This window comes from Abramis brama, assembly GCF_963993115.1.
Source record: "Abramis brama genome assembly, chromosome: 17".
NCBI lineage: Eukaryota > Metazoa > Chordata > Actinopteri > Cypriniformes > Leuciscidae > Abramis > Abramis brama.
In genome coordinates, this window is record NC_139979.1 from 20,255,438 (window position 1) to 20,283,359 (window position 27,922).

The 27,922-nt window shown below is 35.6% G+C and overlaps 1 protein-coding gene across 5 annotated transcripts; it reads right to left on the minus strand.

Annotated features, from left to right (window-relative positions):
• Window positions 1–1,328: 1,328 nt before the first annotated feature.
• Window positions 1,329–27,838, minus strand: prkcg (protein kinase C, gamma). Of its 5 annotated transcripts, none has more exons than XM_084089496.1 (17): window positions 27,486–27,838; window positions 26,303–26,569; window positions 22,816–22,847; window positions 21,635–21,714; window positions 18,932–19,043; window positions 17,772–17,900; window positions 15,145–15,301; window positions 14,778–14,979; window positions 13,773–13,949; window positions 10,542–10,715; window positions 7,520–7,611; window positions 7,288–7,350; window positions 7,054–7,192; window positions 5,193–5,273; window positions 4,984–5,091; window positions 4,651–4,791; window positions 1,329–3,419 (listed from the first exon to the last, which is right to left on the minus strand). In XM_084089496.1, exons 2-17 carry the CDS (start codon window positions 26,530–26,532, stop codon window positions 3,258–3,260), a joined length of 2,079 nt encoding a protein of 692 aa, XP_083945622.1. In that variant the 5' UTR covers window positions 26,533–26,569; window positions 27,486–27,838; the 3' UTR covers window positions 1,329–3,257. The 5 variants fall into 5 exon arrangements, 2 of the variants coding, with proteins under 2 accessions (XP_083945622.1, XP_083945621.1); XM_084089495.1 differs by having other exon boundaries at window positions 26,303–26,646; XR_014603234.1 differs by lacking the exons at window positions 1,329–3,419; window positions 4,651–4,791 and adding an exon at window positions 6,188–6,319 and having other exon boundaries at window positions 5,038–5,091; window positions 6,838–7,192; window positions 26,303–26,646.
• Between the last annotated feature and the right edge of the window lie 84 nt (window positions 27,839–27,922).

Here is a 27,922-nt window from a genome sequence, read left to right on the forward strand (position 1 = left end):
TACTTTTCAGAGAACATTCAGAAATAACATTTTACTTAATGGGAACTTAAATGTTAGGAAAAAGTCCTTTGAACATATATTTGTAAGCTGGGTATTGGATATTCAAATTTGTATTCCCCTATCACATTTAGATTACCCATACTGTCATATAAGGCTCACTTTCAATTAATCTTTAAAATTGTGTGTGAATGATTATGGTGTGTCTGTAAAAGTGTCGACCTGCCACATTCCAACACTCTCCTTTATGTAAAGAAGCTTCAGTAAATTAGTTTCAGTATGGAGGGAAAGACATTTTGGTCAATAGTGTATTGTGAGAAGACAGGCAGAGAGCAGCAAGTAAAAGAGTGAGTCAGAAAAGGAGACATAGGACTCATTTTCTCCTTACATTAGCAATTAGTGCAATTTTCCCTGACAATTTTTCAGAATCCAAAGGGAAGTATATTTGCAGCTTCAGCAGAATCCAAGATTTACCTGCTACTGAATCTTTGTTGGATTTGACAAAAGAAAATGTGCAGCATGTCTTCTAAAACTCTAGATGAGAGACACATGATTACCGGGGTCTTTTTCTCAGAAGAAACATCTGAGAAGCAGCCGACATAAGCAGAAGTCTGTCTGAGAGAAATAATTGAGCATTTTTTATGTTTCTTTTTATCAGCAAACACAAAAAAATCAGAAGAATGCACCAATAAGGGCTCACATTTGTCATCATCCATGTTGGACTCAAGCCCAATCTCATCCTTTCTCAGTTTTTCCTCTGTTAGTCCCATTATACTTTAGTATACGTATTTTTAGACATGATATCAATAGCATAGTACACTCTGACCTCAAGAAGTGAAAGATGGAAAGAGAGAGACACAGAGAGATAGAGATCTACATTATATACAATAACACATGACAAGCACACACTTCTGAAAGCATTTTATTTATTTAACACACCTTTTTAAACACTTTTCCGATGCTGGAAATCTTCAGTTCAAGAAAAGAAGATGAGGTTATAGAACTAAAAAGAAAGTCAGACTGGGGCATTAAAAAAAAAAGCAGTGACGGAGATGAAGACAGTTACAGTAAGGAGGTTAGGGTAGTTTTTAATAGGCAGGGTATCTAAGGGTATCCTGTTATATCACTCATGCCCACTGGGACGGCACTGAGGGAGCGATGAGTGGAGAGAGGAAGTGTTGAAATTGAGAGACGAGTGTAAAGGTCTGTCATCTCATCAGCACGAACACAGACTCCAGAGACGTGACCAGTGAGACGAGGCCAAACGGGTCACTGATAGAGTGGACACACACAAAGAAACTGATGGGTTTACTTCATATATTTTATTTTCACACTCTGAAAACACAAAACAACTCAATGCAAAATCATTGTGCAATCTATCTATCTATGCATTTAACTAAATGATTTTTGATACTGAGGTTTAACCGTTTATTGTGATTGAGAACAGCGTAATTACATCAATACATGGAATTTTCACTAATTAGTACATTCATATTTTAAGCACTTTTTAATCTAATGTTTAGTCCCGTTTGCGTAGATGTACTTCGCTACAGAGTTTAGTTCCAACCCCAAATCAAGCACCGCTGCTAATCGGTTGGGCTCAACAAAAATTCACAGGCAGGTGTGATGTAAATGGAACTATATCTGCAGACATTTACAGTAGATCTCCATTAGCACCCTGGTTTACAAAGTATCCCATTTACATAACCACAAGATCAGCAACTCTGCGATAAAATAAAAGGCTGAGGAAATTTGACCAATGACCAGGCAGTAATCAGTCAATTTTGCCTAGTTACAAATTCCAGGAATAATGGACATGATACTGAAACATTTTATGTTTTTTAATTTGTAAATTAATTTCAGTTATTTTCATCCTACGTTTACACATATCATTTCACCTAACCTGTCACTCCTCCTCTCCTGTCTTTCCCACGTCCTAGCATTTTGTCGTCATGCAGTGTTCAAGTTGTATTAGTAGGGCAGTTTGGGCACAGTGTGCAGACTCAGGTCTTTCCATGTCAGACATCATGAATTTCACTATGCAAGACAAGTTCATGCTGATCTCTGAGACCTCATATTTATATCGTACCAGCTTCAAACAAATAAACACTAAACACCAATTAATTCATCCATAAACTTGAGATTTCAAAAGCTGATTGAGACCAATTTTGCAATATAATAAGCAATATGTATGCATTGTTGATAAATTAAATATTTGGTTGATAACAATTGGGGGCTGCTTTTTCTTGACACTATAGGTTGCAAAACATTATAATGAGATGTCATTTTTATTTTTATTTTATGCTGATGTAAAAATGCTGATGATATGATTTAACATGTTCATAGAAAATTTCTATTTTTTATTCTGAATAAACGTTAACATGTATACTTTATAATACACTGCACATACTTTATATAGATATGCATATAGATATATGGAATAAATCATAAATATCTAAATTAGCATTTTTTCATAAAGTCATTTGTTTCAATAACAAGGGAACATGGATCCCAATAACTTATTTTTGTAAAATACTTAGATGATGCAAACATTTAAAATCTGTATCATATTTGGACTGAATTATGATGCATCTACATATACAGTATGCTCTAACATTCATGTCACAAACAAGTAGTTTATATGCTGAGCATTAATACATTTTTTTTTGCATCTAGCTGTCATGTGTGTGACTTCTAAATCATAATACTGAGCTTCTATACCAGTTGTCTGATGCTAAAAGGATGACCAGTGTTTGTTCACCTGTCTACACTTATTTGGTTAACTAAACCAAACCAGAGCGAACAGGATCTCACACAAAGACTGAGTTTGATCTGAGATGAAATAATCAGCTTGAAGTGAACTTTAAAACATGGGGGAAATCATGTTCATGCTGGTTTCTATGGTGCAGTCAGTTATAATTAGGTCATGGCAACTACTAGCATTCAAAAGGATATCCAATAAGATCCTATTGTCCAATGAGATAATGGCATGAATGCATGACCCTTAAATAATTCAGACTGATACTCTCAGAGTGGACCGGCTAAATATTATTAATGCTTAGTTTTTTACTGTAAAGATCATTTAAATCAGTGTGGCGTTGATTCAGAAGGAGATGTTTGGTCTAATTGAGACAGACTCCTATTGTAAGCAAAGCTAAAGCCAGATTACACAATGGTTTTTTTGGTCACTGTAGTTTAAATCATGAACAGGAGCAGAATAAAAGTCACAAGGTGGTTGATGAGGATCGATTAAGGTTTTCTCAGACAGCTGTGAGGGGTGAGGGGGGAAATTCCGGGTTCATGTAGGAGAAGCCTTGGAATTCCTCTTGAGTAATGGCAGCGAGAACATCCGGGTCAGAGGGCGTGAGGACAGAGGGGGCGGATGTGAAAAACTTATCAAAGTTTTCTCCTTTTTTGCCTCCCTGTGAGAATGGCACACGCACAAAAAAAATCAGTTGGGTTAAGTTTATATCTATTAAATATCAAGCAGACTGCGTGGATGCTCTTGATGATAGTCTAGCGCTGTGAACTCAGAGCACACCTACTTACATACATTCACACAGCATAATAATAACTGCATAGATTAGCATCAGGCAATAGGGGTCAGGCTTATTTTGCTTCTGCAATCTTCATAAGAAAAAAATAACACTAGTAAATATGAAAGCACACATGGACAGATGCATGCTGAAAATAATAAGGAAGAGCAGGCAGAGCAGGCACATTAATAAATATCCAGTTATATGGTATTTTTAAGTGGTAAGTAACCACTGGTTTAAAATAGCTAAAAGAAACTGCCACACACACATACTGTACAACGTTTAAGAAAATGAGGACATAGCACAACATCTATTGTTTCTTATAATTAATGAATTATAATTAATAGTTTAGTCATAGCAAACAAGCAAATTCTATACCCATAAATATTTTTTTTGTTAAAAAACTATATAAATGTATATAATACATAACTATAAATATATATATATATATACAATTTTGGTTGATACCAATAACCGATAATTCTTTATACTGATATATTGGCAGATATAAATCCAATTTTTTATATATTTTTTGAGAGCCTGATTAAAAAAACCAAAAGTCTCACCATTAAAAGCCATGTCCCAAGCATAAAATTATAATGTTCTCATTATAATTTTATGTAGCCTATATGACAGACTTGCACTAAAAATGTTTGCGTGATTTGAAGGGATTTTTGAAGGGATTTCAATCATATTTCAGGCTACTCAAAACTATCATTGCAAACAGTGAAAGGAAACTACCCATTATTTATCGGCTTTAAAACATCGGCCAAATGGCCGATAACGTTAAAAATGAACATATATCGGACGATACAGATGTGGTGGCCGATATATCATGCATCCCTACTATATATATATATATATATATATATATATATATATATATATATATATATATATATATATATATACTTAGATACATAAATATACATCCATCCTTCCATTTATTTCTGTATTTATTTATGAATAAATCCCCATAAATACCGCCAAAGGGCAGTTTTGATAACCTTAGATAATGAAAATAGAAAATGAGCCCATGTACACATTTGTTTTTCTAACATGGTGGGGTAAACCTGACCCACACACAGAGACATGTGTTGTGATACGTGATACTGACACTTCTGGGTTTGAAGGGAGGCTGTATCTCCAGTCTCTCCAGCCGGTCCCAGTCTATCCAGCGGAAAAAAGGATGCTCCCGCAGCTCTCTCTCGGCATCCTCTCCTCCACCCAAACGCTTAACAGGGTTCTTGGTGAGGAGCTGGGGGAGAAACAGATGGAGAAAGAAAGAAAAACAGAAATACAGAAAGGATGGAATTACGCTTGTTGTCTAATTTAAGTCACAATTTTTGGAGGTAATGTTAATATTAAAGATGGGATAGATTGCTCTGTGTATGCACTGTGATCCAAGTATATGTAGGCAACAGAGATGAAAGAACAGGAAGTAGATTACCCCTTTGCAGATGGCCACAGCCTCCCGAGAGAGACTCTTAGGATATGAAACGCTCTGTTCCATGATGGACTGAAACAGCTCCTCCTCATCTATGCCATCAAAAGGAGGCTGATGAAAAGAGCGAGACAGAGGGAGAGGGTGCCGGGGATGAAGATCTATTGAGAAAAGGACAAAATTAAAGCTCAAGGAATAAGAGGATGAACACTTACCTGCCCGGCCAGCATCTCATAAAGGAGGACTCCATATGACCACCAGTCCACTGCTTTACCATACGGCTGATACGCCACAATCTGAAAACAATACAGATCTATTGTAAAGGGCTTTTTTTAGTCTAGATTTATTCAAATGATAATTAAGAATTCCTTTTGAATTCCAGCTGAATTCTTGCATTTGTACTGAGGTAGCAAACAGGATGTAGAATTCTCATTTGAATTAAAATGAGATTCAGTAAAACTAAGTGTAGTATGAATAGCCAACATGCTATCTTGTACAAATTATATGTGTGTATGTTCTAAAAACATTAGATGATATTAAAATGTGATAACATTTATATTCATATTACATTTTCATATTAATAATATGTAATATCATTAAAATGTGTAATTTACTGAATTGAATAAAATAAAATTACACTACTATTCAAATGTTAGGGTTAATAAAAACTATTTTTTTGGGAAAGAAATAAAAAAAATTATTCAGCAAGGATGCATTAAATTGATCAAAAGTGATGGTAAAGACATTTATAATGTTACAAAAGATTTATATTTGCTGTTTTGAATGTTCCATTCATCTAAGAAACCTGAAAAAAATGCATCACGGTTTCCACAAAAATATTAAGCAGCACATCATAGATAATAATAAGAAATTTTCTTGAGCAGCAAATCAACACTGAAGACTGGAGTAATGATACTGAAAATTCAGCTTTGCCATCACAGGAATAAATTAGATTTTAAAACACACTAAAATAGAAATGTTTTTCAAAATCGTAATAATAAGATTAAATTAATGCAGCGTTGATGAGCATCAGAGTCTTCTTTCAAAAACATTTACAAATCTTAACAACCTCAAACGTTTGAATGGCAGTGTAGGTATTTTATTATTTCGTAATATTAATTTTAATATTACATATTTAATAAATGATACTTCACATAATATTCTTTAAAATGGAGACAAACAACATAAAGCATGATGACAAGATGAAAACCTTAAGTAGAGCACTAGGTATGTTCTGGTAGGTTTGTTCTTGTCCATTTTGTTCCTCCGTTGTCTGATTGTGTTGAATTTTTCCAGTAAATTCCACTTCCCATCATTACAATTCAAATTCAAATTCAACACCCTGTGGAACGTAACCAATTCAAATCACATTCCAACTGAAAGAGAGCCAAAACATAAATTCAGAATTTTGCCCATCCCTACTAAATGCTTCATAATTTCATAATGTTATTTTCTCAAAATCAGATCAATTAGAAATATGCCCCTTGCAGAGTTGCCATTACAGGCCTCTCAATGTGCAGATAAGCTCATAAAAATCATATTAAAGATAATTACACAATAAATATGCTAGTGTCTCTGTGTCAGCCGTGAGTGTGTGTCACAGCGTGAGAAAGAGAGATTAATTTCCTTGCCTGCAGGGACACATATTGCATCTTTTCAAAATGACATGGACACAAAGATCAATAGCTTTGTCCCCCCCCCCCCCCCCCCTTTTTTTTTACATAACGTGATCAATGTGAGCCAGTTTAACTGCTGGGTTAATACAGTACTGATGCATACTGTGCTTCGGCAGACCCACATTCACACTTATCGCCTTTACATCACACAGCAAAACACAAACATTGACGATTTAGCACATACATCACTCGAGTGGGATGTCCATCATGTCGCCGTGTAGTAAACACCGCAGTGAACCTAAATGAAATCACACACAGACTCGCACAAGCACATACAGGCAGACATGTGCTGACTGCGCAAATCCACTGAGTGTTAATGTAAACACAGAGCCAAGGTCAGGAAGAAGAGAAGATGAATCAAACAGGAGGAGAAGAAGGATGGAGACGGAGAAATGGAAACCTCAGGTGCGATGTAATCGGGTGTGCCACAGAAGGTGCGGGTGGTGTCCCCTGCCAGCATGCCTTCCCTACACATCCCAAAGTCTGCTATCTTTGTGTGTCCTTCACTGTCCAGCAGGACATTGTCCAGCTTTAGATCTCTGCGGATCAGAGAGAGAAAGAGAAAGCGCGAGAATATTAAATGACTGTAACATATGGTGTGCTTACGTAAGGAGATTCCCATCGTGTCTTGTACCTGTATATGATTCCTTTGTTGTGCAGGAAGAACAGACCCAACGCTATCTCAGCTGCATAGAACCTGCCAACATCAAAATCTCTCATTAACTCCATTAAACACACATGCTGCCACTGCAGGGCAGAATGACAGAATGATGCTGAACGGGTGCATTTAGAGACAGAAGAAAGGGGGTACAACAAACAAAGCAGGATTGAGACGAAAAGTTGAAGAAGAGAAGTGCTGAACTCACGCTGCGTGTGGTTCTTTAAACTTGCCGACAATTTGGATGTGAAACATAAGATCACCTCCATTCACATACTCCATGACGTAATACAGACGATCCTACAGCATGAAAAAACTGATTATTAGTAATCAGCAGATATGCAACTTCAGAATATTAATAGGAACTAAAAATGAATCACCAATCAATTCACTTGTTCTCATGATATATAAGTAAATAATACAGGAAATGCCACAGCAGATTAGCAATCAGTCAAATCGAAAGATAGATGTTCATAAATACATGAATACAAACACAATTAAGACCTTGTGATCACACAAAGGAAAATATAATAATTTAGAGAAACTATATTTAAAATAAAGCATGGGTGAAATGCTTAAAAATGCATAGTTTTTAAATTTAGTTGAAGGTAAAGGGTTTTTTGTCGTTGACCCAAACGCTTTTTTGGCCTTCAAAATTTAGGGTATCATTCACTCCCATTATAAAGCTTGGAAGAGCCAGGATATTTTTTAATATAACTCAGATTGTGTTTGGCTGAAAGAAGAAGTCATATACACCTAGGACGGCTTGAGGGTGAGTAAATTATGGGATCATTTTCATTTTTGGGTGAACTAACCCTTTAAAGCATTAGAAAGATATATATATATATATATATATATATATATATATATATATTTAGCTAATGAAAGGCTAATGAATATATACCCACACATGCAGCACAACTGTTTTCAACATTTATAATAATACGAAATATTTTTCGAGCAGCGAATCAGCGACACTGAAGACTGGAGTACTGATGCTGAAAATTCAGCTTTGCCATCACAGGAATATATTACATTTAAAAATATATTAAAATGGAGAACACTTATATTAAATTATAATACTATTTCACAATATTACACTGTAAAAAGAGATAAGTTGACTTAACTTAAAGAAATTAGGAAACCCGTTGCCTTAAAATCATTACGTAAATAAACTTCATGCTAATTGAAAAATGTAAGTTATGTGAACTTGACAATTCCACATAACTATTATAACAATTAGCATGAAGTGTATTTACTTTATAATTTTAATGCAACAGGTTTTCTCACTTTTTTTTAAGTCAAGTCTACTGATCACTTTTTGATCAAATAAATGCAGCCTTGGTGAGTATAAGAGACTTCTTTCAAAAACATACAAATTTTACTTTACACAGCCTGTTACATAAACTCTGTTGTAAGTTGAGACCACCATGTTTTCTCTGTTGCTTCAGTATTTATCACCTACAGCCAGAGCAAGATAACAGCTGACTTTATCTGCAGAGTCATCTGACTAAAGCATCTGGAGTTTGTAGGATTTGAACTTCTGATCAGTGGGATGCTGCGTTTTTCCACTGGGCAACTGATTGCTTTGACTCTATTTCTCTATTTCATGTACTTGATACAGTGAGACACAGTTTAAATACACAAAAGAGGTCATTACTAAACACAGTCACATTGAGTGTTTGTTACAAATTCAATCGACAGGGGAAAAACAAAATCAAGATCATTTACCAAGAGTAATTCAAACCTTCACAAACCATTAAAGCCAGACATAAACACACACACACACACACACTCACTCCTCTTTTTCTCCCTTTCAGTACAGCAGCTGCCAATGTATTTCATTAGGCTAATGCCACTTTGCAAAACGTGTCTGCTGAAAGAGGTCAGACAATTAGCACCAAAAGTGATTTTTTAAAGCAGAATGAGGCAACTAACATTTCAAAAAGGCCCTCCAGATTCATTAGTTAGAAAAAATTATTTATCGTGTCAAAGTGAATCGTGGAAAAATGATCAATGAATCACCTTTTATGATGGAGATTGTTCTAGGTTGCCAGTTTAGGACTCACATGACAGCATTCCAAGAATATAATTAATACATTGTCAAAAGCTTCTGCTATTTTGTTCATCCATTGTTCATGCTGACGTTTTATAAACACTGTTAGTCAAAATTGTAACAACAATCTGTTCTTGTTACTCCTCTCCCTCTAAGGACTGCTAACAGCCTTGTTCAGGGCATTAATATTTCGGTGCCTATCTAGGCCAATGTAAACAACCATCTAATGAGGTTAAAGAATAGTAACCACGATGCTTTAATTTTTATTATGATTGAACAGCTTTAGTCCATAGCTAACACAATCATTAATCTGCTGTAGGAACCTCAGTAGAGGTGCAATAAAAAATAAAATTAAAATAAAAACATTTTACACAAAAAGTACTTTTGAAAATTACAACAGTTACAGTTGTTATGCAAATTATTTATAAAAAAAGTAATTAGTTAGGCATTAGATATCTAAATCTACTCTATGTTGACATAAAACTGTATTGTATGTCTTTCGTTTATTTTCAGCTTAATCTAGCATTATTAAGACATTAGCAAGAGTCAATTACAGTAATTGTTAAACAGAAATATTATGTGGTGACTACTTAACTACATTTTACTGCTGAGGCCACCACCATTTTGAATGTTTCCACATGATGTTGCAGTTTACAAGTTGTAATTAGGAGCTTTATAAGGATGTGAACAGTTTTTCCAAGTCAGAATCTCACGGTAATTCCAAAATGCAATGAACGTCATGCTTTGCTTTATCTTGGAAACTCCCCTGTTATTAGACACTTTCACCCACTGAATGGCATCAGTACCTAAAAACATCAGTGATGCATCCACTCCACTAGGTGTCAGTATACTATCAACCAGCACAAAACAAACAAAAATTTACTGCATTCATCGTTACAAATAGCCAGTCGTTGAGCAGGGAGGACGCATGTGGACATTAAGGACCCACAAAATGTCAGTACTCATGTTCTAACTGTGCAAGGCCAAAAAAGTGATTTAAAAATCCCCCTGAAGGTGAAGAGCACATCTGTTCCATCACTAAGGGGCGAATGACATTTCAGCCCATGTATATTTCATAATTTACAAATGTGCATATGCATGTGTAAACCTCATTCCCAGGCTCCCACTTTTTTAAAATCATTAACCATTCGCACACGACGATGAACACACCGACCTCAGTCTGAAAGGCGCAGTAGAGGGCGGTCAGAAAGTGAGGTCGCCCCGCGAGGCCCAGCACTCTTCTCTCCACCATGGCGCTCTCCGTGTCCTCATCCTGAAACAGCACATCTTTCTTCAACACCTTCACTGCAAACAAGCGCTCACTGCCCCTCTCCTCTGCCAACAGGACCTGCGGGATGACAAGGAAACCTCGCGTTAACATTTCTTGAACATTAATAATTAAGAGTTCATTATCTTCTGCACACACTCCTCCAACAGCAACTCAATTGGGCAAACACAGAATGACTGCAGAAAACATCATTCAAAGTGAGTTTAACATGCATAAGGAAACATTACCTCAAAAAAAAAAAAAAGAGAACAGAAATTCTTTCATTTCATTTACTCGTATGATCCTGTTCTCTTCATGTCTTTTTTCCCCTGCTTTGTGTCATTTTTCTATCTCTGGGTCCCAGGCATCTCCTCTGCGCTTTTCTTTAATCTCTTCCCTCGTTTCTATCCTTTCTTTAGCGCGGTTCTGCGCCCTGGAGGATGTGCTGTCTACTGAGTATAACCCTGGCCTCTTATATAACCAAATATCTTGTGAACACACACACACACACGCACAAGTGTACGCACACCAGAAACACGCGTACACACACAACATCTACTCTAAAATGATTTGATATAAATTAGCACAACCACAAGGGCAAACAAACATTCCTCCACACGCTCAAACAAACGAGTGTAAAAAGCACACACACTCCCATGTCATTCTTCCTCAGGGATCAAACAGCTCAGAGTCCTTCACTTGGATGCTCTTCTCTGACACACGACAACATAATTTAGATTCAGAGGAACAGTGCTTTGGCTGAAAACAAGGCATTGGCTCTGAAATATTCCAACATCCCCTGGGCTGCTTGTGGACACACAACCCCACCAGGTCTTTCTTACATGTATCACAGATTGCGTTTTAGTTATCACTTAACGTGATTGGCCAGAAATGACCATGTGCCTAAGTATCTCCAGGTATTTTGAGGTGTATGAGGTACAAATCTCACTGGGCCTTGAGTCAGAGCTTCTGCTTCCTCGAGGAAGAGAGGCAGAGGCACAGCTGCAAATTTTAGATAGGGAAATCAGCCCCCTCCTCTTGCAGCTGGGACCAGAAAAGCTAGCGTTTCCCCTTCTGCCTGAATTAGCAGCAGCTCAGGAACGAATGAGACAAGGGCCTAATTCAGTTCCAAGGACGCTGTACCCTTCGCACTCCTTATTGCATCTACAGGGAACATAGAAGTAGACGTGTTTGTTGATGGGTGAGGGCAGTCTCATGTAGCCTGACTTTCGGCATTAAAATCTGGTCTGCTTTGCAGCCGATTCTGCCCCAAAACCACCTAAGCCCAAAGTATACTTCAGTTTTGACACAAATGCTAGCATGTGTGAATAGCTGAACGCATAGCCTTTCAAAGTATATGGCATTTGGAACACATGTGCGCTAGAAAGTTTCATCCTTATCCAGTGTTTGCACTATTTCTCTCCAGAAGTTATAAGTGATAAAAATGTCTTTGTACTCATTTAAACTAGAGTTGCTGGTATCTCTTAATTGCCTCTCACAAGCTCTTGTCAATGCAGCTGTCTATTGTGGTTGCTGTCTCCAGTAGTTTGTGATTGTTGTTGCTCTGTCTCTTCCATTTCCTTTTCAACAATGTTGAAAATGCCCAGTGTTGCCACCTTGAGGACAAACTAATTAGCGCAAAAACATTCAAGCTGCATGTGCAAACTGAGCATACCGGGTATTCGCAAATAGAAAAATCTGTCTGTGTGCTTACTATGCTGATGATGAAATTTGCATCAAGCGCACTACAAGCATACCTTAGCGTACACAGAAAAACGTAAGTATACTCAGTTTTGACTCGAACCTTAGAGTATACGTACAGCCGAAGGCATAACCTGTACTTCAGTGCACACTGTTTGAGTTCAGCCCTGTTTTTGTGTTCGTGTACAACAAAAGTGATTTGAGGGGCCACAAGCGGGCATGTGTCAAATGCATCTATGTGACCAACAGAACACTGTCAGAGAAAATGTCCAAAAACGGCACCTTTAGAGGTACAGCAGCTTGCCACTGGGGCAGTACCCTTAAAAGGACAACTTTGTACTTTATCTACCCATAAAAGGTCATGTGCATTTTAGTACCTTATAGTATTATAGACCCTACTAAGAGCTACTACTAAGAACTTTTACAGGTAAATAAGAAACAAATATGTCCTTTTAAGGGCCCTGCCCCAGTGACAAGCTGTTGTATCCCTAAAGGTGCAATTATTGCAAAACATTTTCTGAGAGAAGATCAATGCGAATAAAGTGGTAGCGGTAAAGTGGAGTCCACTGTGTATTGTTTACATTTTGGATTTATTATTATTCATTATATGTTGAATTAAGGTTTTTAAAAAAGATGTTGCAGAGTGTCATGTCATATCATGACCATTGCAATATCTGTAGTAATATCTGTAGATGTTAAGGGTAACACATTACAAGTAGCATGAGTTACATAATCAGATTACTTTTTTCAAGTAGCGAGTAAAGTTCTACAACAAAATATCTGAATTACTTTTTCAAATAAGTAATGCAAGTTTTCCCATTATTGACTGACACTTCTCCTGTCCTGTTGTTGAGAGAAATCAGGAGTTAGGTGCAGTGGCGTAACTTTCCCTAACACTGAGTGTGACTGCAGCTTCACGTTCAAAGCGGTATACTTTGAAATGCCTGGGCGCTCAACTGTGCAAAGACAGAGTGGAACGAGGCCAAATTAATTTTACCTGAGCCTTAAGAAAAATCTGTCTGTGTGCGTACAGTACACACGTACTATCAACTCTTTCAACTCAGTACCTTGTAAACATAATTTGTTTACAGATGAACCAATAAAAAAATGAAAATAAAGCATAAAGCAACCCGAACAGACTGAAACCTGTTGATTACAGTCAGCGCTTGCCGTTTTGGTGTTCAACATGCATCAGACGGTCAGTGAAGCGAGTGGGCGGTTCGTGGGAGTGTTGTCTGAGTCTGAGTCTACAGAGTCTGCTTTAAAGTTTTCTGGTCCTTTGACAACCAGGAACGAAATACATCTATTTTTTACACATCCAAAAAATGTGGCGTCCGTTTGCTGTAGTGGCAGCATGCACTGTTCATTTTACATAATAGCAAAATCCAAATTTTGAATCGCACATTTTCATTGTGACACCACTGTAATTTCAAGCACCTTGCCAAAACTCCCTTTGCCCAGAACCATGAGGAAGTTGAAATCGTGCAGTCCGACTTTGCCCGTTTGCAGTGCAGTGGGAGTCGGGCTCAGAGCGGCTGGGGTCACAGAAGGAACAGGCGTTGTCACGTTAACATGAGGAGGAGGAATAGAGGGTTCGATAGCAGCCTCTGGTACCTTCAGAAAAGAGAAACACAGGATGAGAGAGAGAAATAGAGAAAAATAATAGTTTGTTTCAATATAGACATACACTGCCCTCCTGTGGATGTGTTATGAAAGTGACAATTATGGTGCTCACTGAAGAAGACTTGGAGATGGTGGTTAGGCGACATCTAGAACATGTTTTGCTGCAACGTTGAGTGTGCAGTGTTTGAGCATGTGGCTATTTGGCTCAAAAAGAACATTTGATTTTAGATGAATGTGTTTATTTGTGGACCCATGATGGCCCCGCTCTCTGCTGAATATTGCATGTTTATACTTATATTTAAAGTGATTTAAAATATACCTATTACAGGAATAATCTTCCCTAGAGCAAACTGGAGTAAAGTGCTTTGCTCAAGCGCACAAAAATGATCCTTCCTGGATAGTCACTTGAAGGTTTGAGTCAACAACTTTTCAATTGTCATTCCAGAACTTTAGTCCTTAAAGTTCTGGATGGCAACTGTAAAGTTGCAGGCTACACTCCCTAGTGCCTATAGTTGGTAATATTGGGGTGTAGTCATACTAAAAAAGGTAACATGAACACAATAAGGTTCAATTTGTTAAAGTCATACTATGTTGGAAGTAGCCACAATAACCAAAAATTAAATTATCAAATTTAGTTTAAAACATCTGTATAGCTGGGCAGATCATAAAATGACAACTTTCACACAAAAAAGTATTACCAAAAATGAAACCATCAACCTTAATTTAAAAATGAGCTGTGTAGGTGGTCAGACCATAAAAGTGACAATTTTATTTCTCTCTCACACACACACACACACACACACACAGCTATGAGAGTACCTGCAGGTCTGGGTCGGGTACAGGGATGTTATAATACTCTCCCTCATCCTGGTTGAGAAGTTTGAACCAGCCGCTGACGGAACGTCTGAATATCTCAGTAACACCAAATGACAGAGCGCCCATGAAGTCATTCCTTGAGGTCCGATCCCAGTCCCAGACCTCTACAGACAAACGCCTGTCCCACTGCCTCCCACGCACTGAACTACACTCAGACAGAAGGAAAGATAGAGATAGCCTAGCATCCACTCAGAAGACTTAGCAACAGCATAGCAAAACCTTGGCAAACACCCACAATACCCTAGCATCATTGATGGCAACGACTTCTGCATCGTACACACACATACAAACAAATGAAATAAACACTCACAAGGTGAAGCTCTCATTCCAGATGGGGTTGAGTGTAGAACGGATAGTTTTGGTTTTCTGTTTGCTCTGGCTCTTTGGATCAGGGATGAGTTTGAGCTTCACATAAGGGTCCGACAGGCCGTTAGGGTCCATGGGTATCAGGTTATGTGCCTCATGCACTAAAGCGTAGAATACATATTGAGAAGTAAGCATGTGTGTTTATAAATAACAGTATTTGCATGAATTATCTTATGCAATAGAACAAATGAATGTACATGCAGATGTGCACTGTAAAAAAAACCCAAAAAACGTTGTTTTAACTTAAAAAGCAAGCGTTTGTTCTACCTTAAAATTTTGAGTTTAGTCAACTCATATATCCAAGTTTCACTTAGTACAATTTCACATTTCAAGTTGATTAAACTTAAAATTTTAAGGCAGCAAAAATACTTTAAGTTGAAACAAATGTTTCAACAGTATGCTTTGTACACATGTGTTCACTTCAGCTGTATTATTAAATTGACCTGTCAGAATGACATGACAGCAGTGCATTTTTAAATGCTCACATTCTCTGTAGAGCATTAGTAGTCTTCTCACTACTCATTAGACTCTCTATGGTGGTGCTGATGTAAGAGCCACAGGCTTAGTTAAGTTGACACAGTGCAGCTAATGCATTGTAATACAGCAGATTGTGTGAATATAATTAGCTTTTTCGTCATGTACTGATGATGCTGTATGCACACATTTCCCTCTGCTGGAGGAAAGCTGAGCTGTGCCACGCGGCTCATAATGCATCTCCAATGTGCTTCCTTAAACAGCAGATTCTCTCTGTGAGCAAAGGAGTAATTCTTCAGTGGGGTATAAATACAGCAGGAGCACCTTAATAAACATTACGCACACTTTCCATTAATAAGGGATAAAACAAGGACAGCCATTATTCATTTTCTAAGGGGTTTGAATTTTTTGCAATCCGGTTACCAAAACTTGGGGCCATGTATTAACCTACATATTTCTTTTACACTGCAATTTTCTAGTAATAAAAAAGTAGTAATAAACATTTGATACAATTTATTAATATAAAGCTAATACAATAAAAGGTACAATATACAGTTACTGAGCTACATATGAGTATCCTAAATTAATCTGTCACTCAGAAGGTGTTATATAGTAATTTTTTTCTTACAATAATTTGGGGAACAGGTTTGAATGATTGCGCTTGACAAAAGCAATCAAATGTGACCCTGGATCACAAAACCAATCACAAGCCGCATGGGTATATTTGTGACAATAGCCAACAATACATTGTATGGGTCAAAATTATCGATTTTTCTTTTATGCCAAAAATCATTAGGCTATTAATAAAGATCATGTTCAATGAAGATATTTACATTTCCCACCGTAAATAGATAAAACAATTATTTTTGTGAGTGAATGCAGCACAATCGCAAACATAAATGGACAACTTTAAAGGCGATTTTCTCAATGTTTTGATTTTTTTTTGCACCCTCAGATTCCAGATTTTCATATTGTCCTATCCTAACAAACCATACATCAATGAAAAGCTTATTTATTCAGCTTTCAGATGATGTATAAATCTCAATTTAAAAAAAATGACCCATGTGACTGGTTTTGTGGTCCAGGGTCACAAATATATAATTTGTGTAAAAAAAATAAAATAAAATAAATAATATATATATATATATATATATATATATATATATATATATATATATATATATATATATATTATAATAATAATAATAATATTATATATAATAATAATAATATCATATATATATATATATATATATATATATATATATATTTGGACACTTTCTGCATTTATATATATATATATATATATATATATATATATATATATATTTTTTTTTTTTTTACACAAATTATACATTTGTATATATATATATATATATATATATATATATATATATATATATTTTTCTTTTTTCTTTTTTTTTTCTTTTTTTTTTTCCATAATGCAGAAAGTGTCCAAATTATGTTACTTGCCAAAAATTGTGTGTCAAAACTGTAAAGAATGTTACTTTTTTTTTTAATGGGATAAATCATGCAGTAACATGGTTGCATGCTTTTTTGGTCATTAAAATGAGTTAATATCAAGCAGGTTTTTTTACAAAAACAAATTTAATATTAATTAGATGGATTGTATCAACATCATGACATTGTTGTATCAATTTTGTTGGATACAGTAAAGAATGTCAAGACCTCATATGTGGGACAGCACAAAAATAAAAATATATAACATATACTGTAATAACATAACTTAATGTAAAGTAAGTTTCCACAAAAAAGTCATGGGACACTAAAGTGTACAGCATCCATGAATGAGCTTTTTGAGAAGTCTTACAGTGTTCATCAGTTTTAAAACTCACGTGTGCCCGGTTTCACAGACAAGGCTTAAGCTAGTCTCAAACTAAAATGCATGTTTGAACTGTTTTAACTGAAAGATACTTGCACTGACATATCTTAAATATGTCAGTGCGATTGTTTTGTCTCAAGATGCATACCAGTAATGTTTTTCTAAGGCAAGTTTACTTAAATGTCCTAAATTAACCAAGGCTTAATCCAAGCCCTGTCTGTGAAACCAGGCCACGAAGTTACAGGTATGTTCACCTGTGACATATAGGTCTTCCTTCTCTCCACGCACGGTCAGACGAATCCGTCCCCTTTTCTCAGTGTGGTCCTGTCCGCACAAGCTGGGGACGCTGCTCTCACAACGCTTGTGTACATTAATGTCACAACCTCTCTCACACAGACACACAAACAGACAAATAACACAAAAGACAGAAAGAAAGAGTGATGCACTTATAGTCTCCCGCCTGTCCAAAAACAATAATTCTAAAGTCCAAATCTACTGTAATATAAACAGTGTAATTGTTAACATCCATTGTCATACGCTGTACATTATGAGACAACATGCTGAAACAGCAAGTGCTGTCAGCTGCAACAGCCTGCTTTATTATTTTCTGAAAGTGTATCATGTCATGCAAATTATATTAGATGACATGTTTATTACATGGATTAAACGATAGTTAAAGGGAATTAATTCAAACTGATATACAGTATTGAGATATCTATTATTAAAAGCCTGAAAAACATCACTCTACAGACAGTAATACAATTACATTATAATTACAGAAATTATGTTCATTTAATAACAGTGATGTTGATAATTATGATATGCTAATCTTAGAATTGATACAGTTTAATCAGGATAAAAATGTTGTAAAAATTATTTAAATGATATGAATGTTGTGCTTCATGTAGAATTTGAGCAAGAAATTACCATGGACTTAATTCATTAAAAGTTAGTATAATATTATTTACTGTAATTTGAAAAATAAATATTTGAAAAAATGTATATTTCAATTTACAATCATTTATATATCCTTGCATGGCTGGCAGGATTACGCTGTAAACCCTAAAATGTATATGCACAAAGAATTTGAGTAAATTCAGTTTTACCCAATTCCTCAAAAACTTAGTGAATGAACTTAACAATAATATAATATAATATAATATAATATAATATAATATAATATAATATAATATAATATAATATAATATAATATATTTGCTCAGTGTATATATATATATATATATATAGAGAGAGAGAGAGAGAGAGAGAGAGAGACAGAGAGAGAGAGAGAGAGAGACAGAGACAGAGAGAGAGAGACAGAGAGCGAGAGAGAGAGAGAGACAAAGAGAGAGAGAGACAGAGACAGAGACAGAGAGAGAGACAGAGAGAGAAAGAGAAAGAGAGAGAGACTCACTGGCACATTTCATGCCCTGATGAATGAGGCCGTAGAGCAGAGACCCACAGTGATCACAGAAGGTGGGACTGGAGTATGTCTGTACTTTAAACTTGTGCTTGCTCTTGAGATCCTGGAGAGAGGGACAGAGAAAAACATTGTCCTCTTTTCATTATTTAATTGCTTAATCCGTTGGCAAAAGCACTTTGATGTGTTTTCATATTTAAAAAAGAGGGGCACCATGCACACCCAGTTCCTGGAAATGGCTGGCCATGAGAGAAAGAAAAAGAGATTTAAATTATGTGTCTGATAAGAAGCCCTCTCATACTGTTCTTTGCTCTATAAATAGGACAAGCTTTATGCACAAACATACACAGATACTCTACTTTCCCTCTGGTTCTCTCTCTCTCTCTTTAAAGGTCCAGAGGAAAGGCTTCATTTTGAAGTGACTTTTTCACTGGGAGCCAATTAGCCAGGGCTATTTTGAGGATGAATGGTGGATGAATATGAGTTCTGCTCAGCTGTGAAAACTGAATCCTCCTAAATGCCTAAACCCCCTCCACCCCACCCTCGTTCCCCTCTCTCTTCCTCATTCCCACTCTCTGCATGCTGCCTACTCCTTTTCTTCATCCTCTGACACTTCTCTCCGTCTCTGTCAGTCTGCCTCATCCGCCTTTCACACAGACATCATTGTCTACCCTTCCTTATGGCCTAGTTGCACACAAGCACTCCTACTTTACCTCATTTTACAACCATTCTATTTAGCAGCTTATGAAAAAAATCTCATAAAAAGGTTGTAACTATGCTCCTGAGGAAGACACGATAAAATAAATAACGTAGCTTTGATCCAAAACCCAGTGAGCTGCCTCACTGCCAACATAGGCAGATGCCTTTTAAAACAGCGTCCTAACCATCATGGAAGACAAGATTCAGAGCGCTCGACATGCCGCACAAACATTGCTTCACACACTCGATTTGTATCGATTTCAGTGGAGTTTGGCGTTAGCATGTTGCTAAGCTAACAGAGTGACTCTAATAAGCATTTTTCATTACATCAAACTATTTTTATCAACACTTTATGGTATTGAATGAAATATATAGGTATGCAATCAACATTTATCTCACTTTGTCCACCATTTATTTTTTTCAATGTGCTTCTAGCAACGACTTAAACACAAAGGATACATTTGAGCAACGGACTCCCATAGACTTAATATATAATATCAATACAACATAATATCAAACAATTTAACATCCATCCATCCATTCTCCAAACCGCTTCTCCTCTGCCTAATGTAATGTAATATAATACAATATTATAAATTAAAAGAAAATCTATTTTATTTATTTATAAGTCTTATAAGTACTTGTTAGTTCTTGTAAGTATTTGTAAGTTATTTTTTAATATCAATTTTACTTGCAAAAATTGCAAACGATTATAATTATTATCATTAAGCATTATATTGTTATATTATATTGTATTGTTTTAGATTAGATTATGCCCTAATATATATATATATATATATATATATATATATACAGTATATATATAGGCTATATATATAATTTTTTCCTGTAATTAATAGCGATTAATCACACTTTTTTTATGAAAGAAGGCCAGTATCACCAACACCAATATTTTTTCTAAATTTTAGCCATTAATTATAGGCATTCAGAATTACAGTATAATCAATTTGAACCTTTATTAGGCTTTAAAAAAAATACAACAACTTTTAATTTAAGTGAACTTGAAACAATCTTCACACAAACCCATTATAATAAATGTCACATTTACCTGTGCCCTTTAATATACAGTATCAGGGCAAAAAAAAAAAAATTCTGTTGACTCAGTCAGACCAGTTCAGATTTTTACTTGCCCTGTCAAAATGCACAAAAAGTTATTGTTTTCATTGTTTTTGACGACAAAAAAAAACAAAACAAAAACGGATGCTGCGTTAAATATTTTTAACGAATTAAACTAAAAAAATAACTGCACACGTTAATGCGCTAATTTTGACAGCACTTTTCACTAAAAAAAAAAAAAAAAAGTGTATTTGGAGGCAGCAAAATTGAGCTGTTTCACTTTTGAAACAATCTTGGGAAGAGGCCCATGATGCCTTTGAGAAGTGCTGCCTACGTAGGCTGCTAACTAGGATTTGGAACAGAGGTAGTGTGTTACAATATAGCCCCTTCCTTGTTTTTCTCTTTCACACATATTCTCACACTCACTCTGTACTGTACGAGTGTGAGTAGCAGTGTAACACCATCATTTCACATCCCCTGCATGTTTTATCATACCGTTGCACGAATACGAGAGAGTAAGAGAGAGAGGAAATTGATATTCTTTTTCCTATAAAGCCTCTTCTTTTAAAGAAAGTATGCAGGCGAGAGCAATAAAAGGCTCGTCAGGAAAAGGAAAAATGTGTGTGATGGTGAGACCTACTTCCATATTGGCTTACTCAGCCAAAAAATAAATGGCTTGCCATGCAAAAATGAAGAGGAGAGAGACAGATGGGGTACGGATGATACAGTAGAATAAAAGATGAACTGCGGTGATCATAGCAGAAAATCAAGCATGAAAAGGAGAGTTATACGATGATCAAGCAAAATAAATATAAAAAATGATAGGACAAAAACAACAACAAAAATAATCCTAATGGAAAGAGGATCACATGCACATACTGTACAAGTTAACAGAGAAAGACACAGACGGAACATACATACCTCTTTGGGAGCAGTGATGGCTCCAGGACAAGTAAAAGTGACGAACTCATGACAGCGTTTGTGCACCACAAAACTACAAACTAAAAGAAACGCATAGCAGTAAAGACAAATAAAATGGTAGAACATTTTATTAATATTCCCTATGTTAGGGGCTATAGAAGATCATTAATAGACGAATTAAATAATTTATAATGAGTACACTTAATAGATTTAATAAACAACTTTTCATAATTTAATCAAAAACATTAAATGTCATAATTCATGATATACACTACCGTTCAAAGTTTGGGGTCAGTAAGATATTTTAAAATGTTTGTTTGTTGTTACTAAATTATTTGATCAAAAATACAGTATATTATTACAATTTAAAATAACGCTTTTATATTTTATTACATTTTAAAATGTAATTTATTCCTTTGATGGCAGAGACGGATTTTCAACCGTCTCCAGGAATCCAGACTTCAATGTCACATGATCCTTAATATTTTTTAATAATACTGCTATACATTTTTAAATCAGAAATGTTTTATAAATGTCTTTACTGTCACTTTTGATCAATTTAAAGCTTCCTTGCTTTTTTTTTTTTTTTTAAGAAGAAACCCAAAACTTTTGAATGCAGCAAAAATATACTGTTAAAGTGAGATTAAATGGAGGGAGTATGTCATTTAGCTACAGGTCATTGCTACATTGCTTTTTTGCCCTATTTATACAGGACAGTGCAGACAGCACATAAGAAGCAAAGTGGGGAAAAGAGAGATAGATGGATCAGAAAGGACCACAAGCTGGGACTTGATCTCAGGTCAAAAAATGGCTTAGCTCAGACTTTGCTGTCTCAGCTTACATTGTCAAATATCAATCGCTTCAGCAAACCACTTTTCGATCTTCACATGGACCCCATAGACAGTGAGGGGGACATGGAATAGGCCTACAATTTTACGTTAGGTCCCCTTAAGTATGGAATATTTGGTTACATCCTTGGACCTGGGATGCTCATTCACAGCAATGCATGATATCGAGTAATGCAATTAATTCATATAAATAGGCAAGGTGACTTTGATGATAGGAAGCCCCAGATAGAATCAGTTATTTTGCATTTTCTGCACTCATTTTGTTTTTGGTTGAGTACATGTGTGGAACGAATTTAAATATGGTAAAATGTGTGACAGATTCAAAATCCTTACCTTGACACTGGAATCCTTGCTTTCCAATTCCCCTGTAAAACATAAACAACAACTCACATATTGCTGTCTAATTATATTGTATGTAAATTCATAGATTTGTGAGAAAGAGCAGATCTCACAGAGCTGTAGTGTGTGTGTGTCTCCGCATAGAGGGCAAACAGAAGACATAAGCTGCTAAGGCCGTGACAGATAAGGTAATTTCAATAAATCCTCATCCGACGGGCAATTTAAGTGCTCTTCAGTTCACCATAATAACAGGTTGCTCTGCTCATGATATCTTTGCTATGCAAAACACAACTTAGCATAAATCCCTAAAGTAATAAAATAAGATACTTTGACACCCAACTCTTTGGGCATGATATCCTCTCAAAATTCATCTGAGAGTATCTACGACTCTGAATGAGCGTCCTTCAGACCAGTCGACAGGGTTTGAGAGATGTGAGCCATCAACATCAACATATACTCAGAAATATAGGATGAGACAAGACAATGTCAAAGAGACAGAGAGAGGGAAAAGAGAACCAAGTTAATAGGATTCAATAGTAATTTATGTACTGTATAGGGTTCGTTTAGGAACATTCAGTTGCAGTAGTCACCTCAATGTCAGAATAAATAAATAAATATATAAATAAATTGACCTAAATTCACCCTTCACTCACAAAAATACTTAGGCCTAAATTTAGGATCTATTTGAATTGCAAATAAAATTTCCATCCATTTGGAATACACAGTTTTAGCATAAACACACTAATAAACTTAATGTGATATTTGTCAGTCATTTCATAAATGGAACAGTTAAGATTTTTGTAATGTACTAATGAACGGAATGAGTTTTAAAAACACAATAACAGGTACAATTCAATTTGTTTCAATCTCATCATTTTAACTAATTGATAATTGCTTGTTCCTTAGCTAGCCATATTTCAACCATGTTCATTATTTTTAACTGAATACATTTGATTGTACAGATTTATGCTGATTCCTAAGCAATTTGAACAAATAGGTGTTTTTCTTTGAGTGCAGAAATCGTACCTCGTTTTTTATGTATGACTGTCAAATATACATCACATTAAGTTTATTAGTTTATGTTAAATCAGTGTAATCCAAATGCATAAAAACTTTATATGCAATTAAAATAACATAAATCTTATATACTGTATAGGGCAAAAAACATTTTTAAGCAAATAAAACAAAAATACTACAACAATAATAATAATAATAATAATAATAATAATATATATATATATATATATATATATATATATATATATATATATATATAATAATTTAAAAAATCATCTTGTGTATTAATAATAATAATATTAGGTAACACTATTTTACAGTGTCCTTGTTACATATGTGACATGTACTTACCATAGTAATAACAGTAAATTAGGCATAATTACATGTAACTAACCCTCAACCAAATCCCAGTCCAACCCTAACCCTATAGTAAGTACATGTAGTTCATTAATATTACTCAGTACTTAAATATATAATTACACTGTAACAATGACACCTTAAAATAAAGTGTAACCACATTTTCTTACATGTTGCAGTTGCATGTAATGCTTGTAATGGTAAAAATCTGACTTCTTATATTAAAGGGTAACTCTCGCTAAAATGCAACCTAGGGTCTTTTTGTTAATCTACCCGAGGCGAACTTTCGTTTAAAAGCATAATTAGGTTGGAAATGCCACTTTTAAGTTTGACCGTATTTTCGTTTTCTGTCAAAATGCCTTTTGAATGGGAGTGAATGGGGCACTTCTATGATAGCATCAAAAATCGCTATTTTTAAAACACTAAGAAGGCTCGACACAACATGAAACTTTGCTCGAAGTATCACCAGGGGCTCTACACATGAACTTGAGCATTGAAAACATTGTTTGTGTACACAGAGTTTACTCTGGTACTTACTCCCCGGGTAGATTAACAAAAAGACCCTAGGTTGCACTTTGGTGAGAGTTACCCTTTAAATTCAATGACTTTCTCCCTGTAAAGTTGTTGATGATATCGTACTGTTGGCGTACAGTATATATTGCAGAATAGAGTTGCAGTAGTTTAAGGTAAATTAAAAAAGCTAAAAAAAAAAATATACAAAAGGTATTTCCCTAGTCTCCCCTATACAATTCTTTGGAAATTCTGTACTCCAACAGACATAACAATAAAACTTCAATGAACTGAAATGAAAGGACAGACAGAGAAACAGATGCATCTATCAGAAGCTATTTGAGTTGTACTAATGAACATGAGGCACAGAATATGAGTGGGTAATGCATGGGCCATATGGCCGGCCACAGTTCCATGCGGGTTCTGTGAAGCTTGTGGTTAAATGGCAGCTCAAACAGAGAGGACTGCATAATTTAAGAAGCCCCTCAGGGCATGAGTTTTATGAGGCATGGAGGAAACTGTGAACAAGCACGGTCATGTAACACACGTGTGGGACAGTCTTCTTCTGCCCTCTCTTGTGCGTATGTGTGTGTGTCATCGAAAGTGTCCTGGAAATGTTAACCAAGTTCTTTTGTCATGTTTTCCAGGAAAAAATATAGAAATATTTATAGATAAATTAATTAATTACACAATTAACAACGGCATATGTTGATTTTTTGGTTTCAAGCATAAACCTCATTAATGTTTTATTACATATATGATTAAAACTTGCAATTCTTACATGGTCATTACATTAGTTGCAAGATTGTACATACACTACTGTTTTTTAGACTGGGGTCAGTAAGATTATTATTTATTTTTTTTAAAGAAATTAATACTTTCATGCATTGAATGATGTATTGAATTAAAAGTGCCAGTAAAGGCTTTTACATTGTTTAAAAAAATCTATTTCAAATAAATGCTGATATTTTGAACTTTCTAATCAAAGAATGCTTAAAATGTATTACAGTTTCCACTAAAATATTAAGCAGCACAAATGGAACACTGAAGATTGAAGTAATTCAGCTTTGCCATTAGAGGAATACATTACATTTTAAAACATTATAAAATAGAAAACACGGTTTTCTCCACAGTTTTTCTTACTTTTTGATCAAATAAATGCAGTCTTGATATTAAAGAGGATGAGCCTCTTTCAAAAACATTTTAAAAATCTTACTGACCACAAACTTTTGTACAGAGGTGTAATAAAAAAAAAAAAGATTCAAATCATTAAATCACTCAAATCGCTACACTTTTAAAATGTGGTCTTTTAATAAATACGTAGTAATGGTGTTAAAGCTAACTGTATTCGAATTGCATGTAGAGAGGCTTCATTTCATAACAATTCAGTACGAACTATAAAATACAAGGCCAGTACAGCATTGAGAGTGAGTTATGATATGAATCAGGATATGGGCATTAGGTTTTTAGGATTAAATCAATACATAAATGCAGTGCAGTGTAAAGGTTAAGGTAAAAGTGTCGGTTTACAGCATAATAGTGTTACGAGTTCAGTAAAGTTTCTGAAGTGGCCAGCGGTGTTAAAGGTGTGAAGTACCAGATGAAGTCAGTGCAGTGGCTGCAGAAAGTGGGCTGCTTGAAGAACCGGGCAGTGAACTGGTGGTCCTTCACTTCAATGATCCTCTTGTGTTTGAGAGCTCCCTTCCTCTGGAAGACCGGCAGCCTGGGGGGAGGAGATAGAGGAGAGGGGAGCGGAGAGGAGGATGGAGATGGGGAGGACAGGGCCAGGGGAGACAGAGATGGAGACGGAGAGACCGGGGTAGACATGCTACCAGTTGGACAGAGCAAGACACAGAGAACAAGACTGGGAGAGTGATGGATGGTTTATGCAACCAAAGGGTGAAAGAACAACAAGAGGAGAATAAATAAGAAGAAAAACGTCTGGTAGAACACAGATCAAGCGTAAGAGGTTACATGGAACGTAGAGGAATGAATTCAATAGGATGTGATGGCAGATCGGTTTGTGATGTTGAGGAAATGAAAGGAAGAGATTCCCAGGAGAAGGAAAGGGAGGGTGAGAAACAGAGAGTAAAATAGAGGTTAATACACACTCCAAGAGAAACTTCCACTGGGACTTCAAAACGCATAGCGATTAGTGTACATTCTGCCCTACTTCACACACACACGCACTACTTCACACACACACGCACATGCATACACACACACGCACACACACACACACACGCACACACACACACACACACACACACACACAACCTGCTCTTCCAATTTTTTTTGCAAGCTCATTGTCTCCACATTCTTTTATAAAATAATATTATATTATATAATATTATATATAATATGTATTGTTTTATATCATTTTAAAGTTTAAATTTTCATTTAAATTCCAATTTATATATATATATACACATAACTGAACAAAAACAGATTTTTTTTTTGTTAGCTGATTTAAGGTCAGTCAGAAATGGAGTGCATTAGAATCAATCACATTAATATAACAGAATAAAGGAAGAAAAGCAGAATAAATGATGACAGAATCAAATCAAACAGGAAACGACACTGAACAAATGATAGTCACATTAATTAAAGAGGAGATCTACAGAGCGGGAGAATGAAGAAAGGAAACACAAAGAATTTAGGACATCCACCAATGAAAAAATGACAAAGACTACATTTATGAAAGAAAGAAAGAAAGAAAGAAAGAAAGAAAGAAAGAAAGAAAGAAAGAAAGAAAGCATACAAACAAACCCAACAGGTACCTAAATGTGACAGTATTGGTTTCTCCTCTTCCTCCCACTTCTTCTTAAGACTCTTGCTATTCTATGCGATCAATCCTCGGCTCATAAAAAGTACAAAGGAAAAAAAAGAGACAACCTCACCAAACAGAAGGTCTACAAGAGAGGAAACACACCTGAAAAAAAAAGAATCAAACCCCAAAAACGAAATTAAGAATGAAAGGAAGGATGAAACAGCAGCTTTCCAGGAAAGAGAGAAGGAGGAGTGAATGGTTGTATATTCCTTTATCCAATAGAGAGAATAGAGGGGGTGAGGAAGAGGCGATTTTCACTTTCCAAGATTGAATCTGTTTTTACCAACAGAAAGAGGGGATGAAGTGAAGTGAGACAGAGAGAGAGATAGGGAGAGAGACAGAGAGAGAGAGAGAGAGAGAGAGAGAGAGAGAGGGAGAGAGAGAGAG